Source organism: Triticum urartu, chromosome 7, assembly GCF_003073215.2.
Source record: "Triticum urartu cultivar G1812 chromosome 7, Tu2.1, whole genome shotgun sequence".
NCBI classification, from domain to species: Eukaryota; Viridiplantae; Streptophyta; class Magnoliopsida; order Poales; family Poaceae; genus Triticum; species Triticum urartu.
Window position 1 is genome coordinate 414,139,059 of NC_053028.1, and position 9,971 is coordinate 414,149,029.

The 9,971-nt window shown below is 44.7% G+C and overlaps 1 protein-coding gene across 1 annotated transcript; it reads right to left on the reverse strand.

The window, feature by feature from the left end:
* Positions 1-5,617: 5,617 nt before the first annotated feature.
* On the reverse strand, positions 5,618-9,167 carry LOC125519935 (beta-glucuronosyltransferase GlcAT14B-like). Its single transcript, XM_048684714.1, has 5 exons — positions 8,974-9,167; positions 8,059-8,843; positions 7,288-7,363; positions 7,062-7,177; positions 5,618-6,440 (listed from the first exon to the last, which is right to left on the reverse strand). Exons 2-5 carry the CDS (start codon positions 8,723-8,725, stop codon positions 5,875-5,877), a joined length of 1,425 nt encoding a protein of 474 aa, XP_048540671.1. The 5' UTR covers positions 8,726-8,843; positions 8,974-9,167; the 3' UTR covers positions 5,618-5,874.
* Positions 9,168-9,971: the final 804 nt, after the last annotated feature.

Consider the following 9,971-nt stretch of genomic DNA (forward strand, 5'->3'; position numbering starts at 1 on the left):
GACTATGAGATTGTGCAACTCTTGGATACCGTAGGAATGCTTTGGGTGTGCCAAACGTCACAACGTAACTGGGTGGCTATAAAGGCACACTACGGGTATCTCCGAAAGTGTCTGTTGAGTTGGCACGAATCGAGACTGGGATTTGTCACTCCGTATGACGAAGAGGTATCTCTGGGCCCACTCGGTAATGCATCACCATAATGAGCTCAATGTGACTAAGGAGTTATCCACGGGATGATACGTACGGAACGAGTAAAGAGGCTTGCCGGTAACAAGATTGAACGAGGTATGGGGATACCGACGATCGAATCTCGGGCAAGTCACATACCGATAGACAAAGGGAATTGTATACGGGATTGATTGAATCCCCGACATCATGGTTCATCCGATGAGATCATCGTGGAACATGTGGGAGCCAATATGGGTATCCAGATCCCGCTATTGGTTATTGGCCAGAGAGATGTCTCGGTCATGTCTACATGGTTCCCGAACCCGTAGGGTCTACACACTTAAGGTTCGGTGACGCTAGAGTTGTTATGGGAAATAGTATGTGGTTACCGAAGGTTGTTCAGAGTTCCGGATGAGATCCCGGACGTGACGAGGAGTTCCAGAATGGTCCGGAGGTGAAGATCGATATATTGGACGAAGGGTATTGGAGTCCGGAATTGTTCCGGGGGTACCGGGTGACGACCAGCATGTCCGAAAGGGGTTTCGGAGGCCCCGGCAAGCGTTGGGGGCCCTTATGGGCCAAGGGGAGGGGGCACATCAGCCCACTAAGGGGCTGAGCACCCCTCCCGCCCCATCTCACGTAACTTTGAGAGGTGGGGGTGCCTCCCCTAGGGCAGCCACCCCTCCCGGCTTGGGGGGCAAGTTTCCTAGGGGTGGGGGTGTTGGGGAACGTAGTAATTTCAAAAAAATTCCTACGCACACGCAAGATCATGGTGATGCATTGCAACGAGAGGGGAGAGTGTTGTCTACGTACCCTCGTAGACCGACAGCGGAAGCGTTATGACAACGCGGTTGATGTAGTCGTACGTCTTCACGGCCCGACCGATCAAGCACAGAAACTACGGCACCTCCAAGTTCTAGCACACGTTCAGCTCGATGACGATCCCCGGACTCCGATCCAGCAAAGTGTCGGGGAAGAGTTCCGTCAGCACGACGGCGTGGTGACGATCTTAATGTTCTAATGTCGCAGGGCTTCGCCTAAGCACCACTACAATATTATCGAGGACTATGGTGGAGGGGGGCACCGCACACGGCTAAGAGAACGATCTTGAAGATCAACTTGTGTGTCTAGAGGTGCCCCCTGCCCCTGTATATAAAGGAGGAAGGGGGGTGCGGCCAGCCCTAGGAGGAGGCGCGCCGGAGGAGTCCTACTCCTACCGGGAGTAGGACTCCCCCCCTTTCCCTAGTTGGATTAGGACTTGGGGGGAAGGAGGAGAGGGAAGAAAGGAAAGGGGGGGCGCCGCCCCCCCTCCTTGTCCAATTCGGACTGGGGGGGAGGGGCGCGCAGCAGCCCCTAGGCCTCCTCTCCTCTTCCTCCACTAGGCCCATTAAGGCCCATTAGGTTACCGAGGGGTTCCGGTAACCTCCCGGTACTCCGGTAAAATGCCGATTTCACCCGGAACACTTCTGATGTCCAAACATAGGCTTCCAATATATCAATCATTATGTCTCGACCATTTCGAGACTCCTCGTCATGTCCGTGATCACATCCGGGACTCCGAACAAACTTCGGTACATCAAAATATATAAACTCATAATGAAAAAGTCATCGTAACGTTAAGCGTGCGGACCCTACGGGTTCAAGAACAATGTAGACATGACCGAGACACGTCTCCGGTCAATAACCAATAGCGGAACCTGGATGCTCATATTGGCTCCTACATATTCTACGAAGATCTTTATCGGTCAGACCGCATAACAACATATGTTGTTCCCTTTGTCATCGGTATGTTACTTGCCCGAGATTCGATCGTCGGTATCTCAATACCTAGTTCAATCTCGTTACCGGCAAGTCTCTTTACTCGTTTTGTAATACATCATCTCGCAACTAACTTATTAGTTGCAATGCTTGCAGGGCTTATGTGATGTGCATTACCGAGAGGGCCCAGAGATACCTCTCCGACAATCGGAGTGACAAATCCTAATCTCGAAATACACCAACCCAACATGTACCTTTGGAGACACCTGTAGAGCTCCTTTATAATCACCCAGTTACGTTGTGACATTTGGTAGCACACAAAGTGTTCCTCCGGCAAACGGGAGTTGCATAATCTCATAGTCATAGGAACATGTATAAGTCATGAAGAAAGCAATAGCAACATACTAAACGATCGGGTGCTAAGCTAATGGAATGGGTCATGTCAATCACATCATTCTCCTAATGATGTGATCCCGTTAATCAAATGACAACACATGTCTATGGTTAGGAAACATAACCATCTTCGATTAACGAGCTAGTCAAGTAGAGGCACACTAGTGACGTTAGTTTGTCTATGTATTCACACAAGTATTATGTTTCCGGATAATACAATTCTAGTATGAATAATAAACATTTATCATGATATAAGGAAATAAATAATAACTTTATTATTGCCTCTAGGGCATATTTCCTTCAGGGGGCGCCCAAACCCATCTAGGGTTTTCCCTGTGGCCGCCGCCCCTCCACTAGGGAACACTAGGGCGCCTCCTCCACCCCCCTTCCCCTATATATAGTGAGGGAGTGAGAGGGCAGCCGCACCCCTTCCCTGGCGCAGCCCCTCCCCCTCTCCTACACCTCATCCTCCTCCGTAGCGCTTGGCGAAGCCCTGCCGGAGAACCACGAGCTCCATCACCACCAAGCCGTCGTGCTGTCGGAGTTCTCCCTCAACTTCTTCTCTTCCCTTGCTGGATCAAGAAGGAGGAGACGTCTCCGGGCTGTACATGTGTTGAACGCGGAGGCGCTGTTGTTCGACGCTTAGATCGGAATCTACCGCGATCTGAATCGCTGCATGTACGACTCCACCAACCGCGTTCTTGTAACGCTTCCGCTTAGCGATCTTCAAGGGTATGAAGATGCACTCCCTCTCTCTCGTTGCTAGTATCTCCTAGATTGATCTTGGTGACACGTAGGAAATTTTTGAATTATTGTTACGTTCCCCAACAGTGAATCCATATGTGGTTGTTACTTCACAAGGAGGAGCACGTGCCCATGGCCTTTCAGCGCAACTGATGGGAGATTGTCTCTCCGAATTTCTTCAACCGATTTGATTGGCAACATGCTATACATTTTGTGATGCATAAAGAGACGTGAAGTTTTTGCACCTGAGCTCAAATGAGCTCTGATGAACAGTAAAATCAAAAAATAATTACAAAATGTTCAAAAAAATCTTATTTTTAATGTAAAACTTTGACAAATGTTCTAAAGTTCGCAAGTTTCATCATGAAATCACATTTGTTGAAGTCATGGCAAAAAAAGTCGATACTTTGAAAATGCTACTTTTGAAAGCATTTTGGAGCACTAATTTATTTATTTATTGCCATGACTTCCACAAATGTGATTTCGTGATGAAATTTTGTAAGCTCTTAGAACATTTGTCAAAGTTTTCCACAAACAAAAAAAAGACTTTTTTTTTTAACATTTTGAAAATATTTTTCCAAGTTACTGTTCATCCCAAGCTCATTTGAGCTCGGGTGTAGAAAGAGACTTTCGTGCATAATACTCATTTTTCTACGTCCTTTTTCATTTGCCCATGGGCAGCCACTAGAGGCATTTTATTTGTTGAACTTTATTGAACCCGAACGATGAACTTTAAAATAATTAGTAAAGTCAATGAGCTTCACCTGATGCAGAGGTCGATGGTGTTCCCTTCTTTTCTAAAAATAAAATAAATACGTACTCTCGTATTGCCTGCTAACTCACCCTGTGGGCAAAGGTTTACATACACGAGTAAATTTTTATAAAGATATAAGTTTATTTGTGGCCTACAAAAAAGACAAATATGTGAATATAATTGATTTTGTCTACATACATATACATAACCGTTATGGGCTTAGTTTATAGTTATAATTCAAAGTGATAACTAATTTTATGCCCCTACTTGTGCCCCACTCGGCAGTTTTACCCTAATTTTCAAAAACCCTCGGTTATATCCAAGCCACTTTGCTCCTTTTATGCTTTTGCCCTTTGACCTTCATTTTGAAAACTTCGTAGAAAATTCATACTAACTCGGAAAAATGCAAATAAAACATCAAAATGTTCAGAAAAAGCATCACCTAGATGAGCATGTCATTTGCATTCATGACTAAAGTGTTGGGAAGTCCCTACCTCAGTTTGAGCTCATATGATCTCATCATGAACAGTAAAAATATGAAACAATTGGAAAATAAAAAACTTTTGGTGGCAAACATTGTTCTGAGTGCTTGCCAAGTTTCATCAAGGGATGACATTCATGGAAGTCGTGACAAAAACACAAATTCAGCACTCCAAAATGCTTTTCTTTTTTAGCAACAATTTTTTTTGCCACGACTTCCATGAATGCCATCCCTTGATGAAACTTGGCAAGCAATCAAAACATTGGTCAATGTTTGCCATAAAAGAAATTAGAATATTTTTTTCAATTGTTTCATATTTTACTGTTCATGTTGAGATCATATGAGCTCAAACTGAGATGGGGACTTTCCAACACTTCTGTTATGAATGCAAATGACATGCACATATAGATGATGTTTTTGTGAATATTTTGATATTTTATTTGCATTTTAACGAGTTAGTACGAGTTTGCTACGAAGTTTTCAAAGTGATGGTCAAACGAAAGCATAGAAGGAGGTAAGTGGTTTGGGCAGAACCGGGGATTTTTGGAAAATAGGGGTAAAACTGTCGTGTAGGACCAACTAGGGGTATACAATTCACGGATAATTGATTTTATGCCTCTAGTTGGGTCACACTCGGACTGCGGCAGGTTTACCCCTAGTTCCCTAAAACACTCGTTCCGCTCAACCACTTTGCTCGTTTTATACTTTTGCCCTTTGACCGTTTGACTGTCACTTTAAAAACTTCATAACAAATTCACACTAACTCTGAAAAATGCAAATAAGATATCACTATGTTCAGAAAAATATCACCTATATGTGCATCTCCAGCATTGTTTGGGCGAACTAGGGATAAACCTGCCGAGTGGCCCAACTAGGGGCATAAAACCAATTATCCCTACAATTAATTATCCCTAATTCAAAAAGGCTTGCAATTTTGTCTATACCCACTCGGCGCATCTCCAGCATTGTTTCTCAAAACGGACACACTAAGACATCAAATCCGGACAGCAGGGTGGGTCAGCCGGACCTAGAGAAAAAAAGTACATGGGTGGACATGTGGTCCAACCGACAGTGAGCCAAGTGGACTATCCAAACACTCCCATAGATCCACATGTTTATGTAATCACAAAATTTGTCTAAAAAATTGTAATCACGAAATGCTATGTATTGTAAAAGATGCTGTCAACCGGACAAAAAGAATTCCGTGTTCCAGAGGAAAATTTTGTTGGGGAGATTTTCTTTTTCCTTTCTACCATATTCCAGGTATAGTCAGAATTTGGATATGTTCCTTCTTTTTTCCTGTGAACAAAGTGCAACAAGAACACATGAAAAAATCTTGACCAGAGAAAGAACATATATGATACAAGGATCCATGTCTTGTTTGGACTACAGCAAATATTGTAGAACTAAAAATGAAGTGTTCCACAATTGTTAATTTCCATGAGATGGTAGTGTGTATCGTGGTGTGAACATCACCATTTCAACATTTTCCTTGGTCAGAATGACGCACTTATCAGCATTGTTCATTTCAATGGAAGGGGTCAAGCTCTTTCATTTACAAGCAGGCAATCAAAATTATCCTTTACTTTTGGGAACATACCAGTCTCTCTTTGTTTGATCGTACGAGAGAGTCGAGCAGCTGCCGTTGCGGTAATCCCATGACAGCACCTTCTTCATCAAGCCGCGCAGCCTCTCAGCACCTGGACCAGGCTCTAAAACAGAGTCTTCCTGTCTAGACAAACAAGGGTCAGCCCCTCCTTCAAAGCTCCCATTACACCATGCCCCAGGAGTGAACCGGCCTTCAGAGCGGTGCAGAAGCTCACGGTCGATCCTGTCCAAGACCTTGTCTTCCTTTGGAAACTTCCGTGCAAAGGGCGCGCCACTCTTGACCATGTTGTTGAAGTCCTTCATGGAGAGGGTCAGCGGATGCTGTTTTGCAGGGTAGTCCCAGGCAATGTAGTGCAGGTCATGACCAACTGCAGTGCCCTGAAACTCATCAGAGTTGCAGATCACAGTATGGAAATAACCTTCTGGAGAGGAGATGAAGTTGACATAGTACATCAGGAGGGTGCGTGGGAGATTATCCCAACCCCATATGCAGTACTCCAGGAAGGATTTCGTGAGCATTATCCAAGCAGAACCTGATGATCCCAACAGGGAGGGCTGTCATGTTAAGATACACTAGAAAGTGTCGTTTCAACAAGAAAACATGCCTTAACACTCAACAGACACCAAGACCACCAGTTATAAAGTTGCTCACATTCTCATCCTTATACACAAAAACTTTTGATTTTCCATACTACTATTAATTCAGTTTGTATCCCTGTTTACTAGAATAAAATTTGGAGTCACTTTCTTGATGCCAACAAATGATTCCATACACTGTTTCGCAGGATAAGGGTTTCCAGTTTAGTAACAAGAAATGCAAATAAAAATCATATGCATAGATAATACAAACTTTTGATCATTTAAGAATAGCACGCTGTCTTAACTAAATTAGCGCCCTGATTCAAATACTTTTGCTCACAATACCTCCAGACTGATATGCCAATCCAACAAATAGCCACTGTTATTCTTTATGCAAAATGTACAACTTGAACTAAGAAGCTATAGCAAGTGTAAAAATTAAGAGCACAATTGAATAAATTTAAGCAAGTGGTTCTCGAAGGCCACATGTCATGTATGCCGACTGCCACACAAATGTACTGGCTTATGGGTTGAAATGTAGAATTGCCAATACTGAAATCAGAAAGCAGTCCTACCAGTATATAATTTGAAAGATGTTGGCAATTCTCGCCGCTCAGGTGTCGTAGAAAGGTCAAACTTTTTTGACAGATAAAGCCCTGGGTCCAGAACTATGGGTTTTGCTCTTTGGATCCTGTGATGAAAGCACACAGACATCAGAAAAGGCAAAGTAGTTTGCGAAGGATAAACAGAGCTAGATAATGTAAATCAAAATAAAGTGTTTACACCATTAAGAAAACGTACCTTTTCCATCCAGATATTTGCATGTGCTCTATAAAATTAAGATTTCTTGGCAAAGACGAGAACACATGAAGTATATCTGTACAAAAATAACAGCAGTTAACTACTTATGGAGTATGCAATAAATTAAGTATATCAGCACAGAGATAGTATCAGTTCACACTACAAGTACACTGCCTTCAGTAGTTATGTTGTTGATTTAGTGAAATTTTAAACGAACACTGCACACTGGCACTTCACCACCTGTAACCTATCCATGGCCTCTATCCTCTAGATATCGACGTAAGTGATGCTTCCTGACGCTTACAATCTTCACTCACTGAGGAGGCTATCCTCTACATAAGTGATGATAATGCAGAAGATGATGATTTTAATCTTATGACATGATATTGTTGCCAGAGCACTGCTACGCAGACGATAGCATGCAGACGATTTTTGGACGACAAGCCAATCAAACCGTCCATGTATAGCAACAAAAGGCAGCACACCCCTTGATGGACCATCGTCTGATGGTCGTGCATACTGTTCGTCGTGTGCACAGCAATTCCGATGTTACCAACTACAGTGCTCTATATCAGACAACAGGAGTACAGTTTCAGCAGGTAAATCAAGGAATGAACATAGTATCACATTGGCTGGTTTGTGTTTGCCAATCATGAGAATGCAGCTCCAGCTTTCATTTAGTTGTTCAATGCAACAAAAGACTGGTCCCTGGACAGGAGTGGTATGCACTGCAGGAAAATAGAAATGGAAATGTTGAACAAGAGCACTAACCATCTTGCGTCATGAGGGGATAATCCGAGGCGCTGAGGTTGATGAACCAGTCCCACTCCAAGCCTTCTTTGAGGAGGATCGCCACGGCGTGGAGCGTGCAGGCGACCATCGTCGGCCCCTTGTACGTGACCAGGTTGCCCTTGGCGATCACCCGCACATTCCCGACCTGGCTGAACATCGGGTCCCCCTTGACGTACATGGCCAGGTCAATCCTCTCCCGGGGCGGCGCCTCCAGATCCAAGTGCAGGATGTACTGGTTGCGCGGGTGGTATATCGCCTGCAGCACCCTCCGCATCCGCAGGCCGTCGCCCTTGGTGCCCTCCAGGAGATACGCCAGCCTGGGCGGCTCGGCGTCGGAGTCGTCCGAGTTCACGGCGGCGTTGTCGGGGTTGTCGTTGTCATCCAGCAGCGGGTCCTTGGCCTCGGGTTCCACTGACTGGCCGCTGTCTCGCTGCGACGGTGAGCCTCCATCGTCCCAGTCGGTGAACGAGACGACGTCGACGAGGAAGGCGTCGTCGCCGGCCAAATAGGGCGGTGAGAAGAGGCCGCAGGCGGCGGCCAGGAAGAGGGTCACCGACACGAGGAGGCTCGCGAGGAAGGGGAGCAGCCACCGGCGGTCGTTGAAGGGCCGCCCGGGGCCGGAGTTGAGGCCACAGCTCTTCCTCATTTGCTCGTAAGCATTCCACTAGTACACCGCAGTGGCGGAGCTAGAAAAAATGTCAACGGGGGCGCGCACGACTCCAAATCCAAAGCCTGTGCTTCCCAAATCGCTCTAACTTGCCAACCTACATTCGCAGATCACGTCAAGAACAGTGAGCAAACTCGAATTTGTAGCCACCATTCACACTTCATCAAATCCCCAATTCCTAAATCGGCAAACCCCAAATGAAGGGGAGAAATTCGAAGGAGCGTTACCTGTGCTCCCGTGACCCCGCCGGGTGCCGCGCCACCGCCCTACGCTGCCTCCTGCGAGAAACCGGCCTGAGGGATCCAGATTGGTTGCTTCGTCCGGCTCCACGCTTTGGTCGGAGCAGCAGGCCTGGAGTGGTTGAGCTCGGCAGCGTACAGCAATAGCAACACCGGATTTTCCTCTTCTTTTTTTTGATTTTTTTTAGTAGGGCAGCACAAGATTTACATTTTACCTTGGCTCGACTTAAAAAAAAATCAGATCTATCATAAATAACCACAAGAAGATAAAGCACCTCAAACATAATAAAAATTAAATTGAGGTCCGTGGCCACCGAAGGACTATTGTCGCCGCCAGAACGATGTGCCGTTGTCGCCGCTCCCACATCAAAGACGGCCTCACCTTGTCGATTAGAGTTGGCCAAACGGGCCGGCCCAGCCCGGCCAATTGTAATCGTGGCTGGCACGGCCCGGGCCACTAGGGCATAATTATTATATGGGTCGTCTTGTGTCGGCCTCTATATATAGGGATTGACTATTCGTCACCTTGAATGAGAAATATCTATTTTTCATCCTCTTTTTTTTTAACATCAATGCTTCGTAATTTTACGTTTTGTAAATTTTGTTTTATTTCAGATATAAAAATATACCATAAGAAAATATATACTTGCCGTAAAATATTTTATGTTACGTAAAATCACAAACATAAAAACATAATGTAAAATACACATAAAATGCAATTTTCCTAGTGTTGTGACCTACATTTTTGTTTTCTTATGCTAATATTTTTATAGTGAATCAATATGAATGTAACTATTTGTCATTCAAATGTAATTTATTTATGAAACGATCGTAAGACTACCTCGGTGAAGAATTAATTATTCTACACCCTGAGTATATATATACACCCTCTGCCTCAAAATAAATGTCTTAAGCTTAGTAAAACTTTGTACTAAAGTTAGTATAAAGTTAAGACACTTATTTTGAGACGAAAGGAGTATAAGATA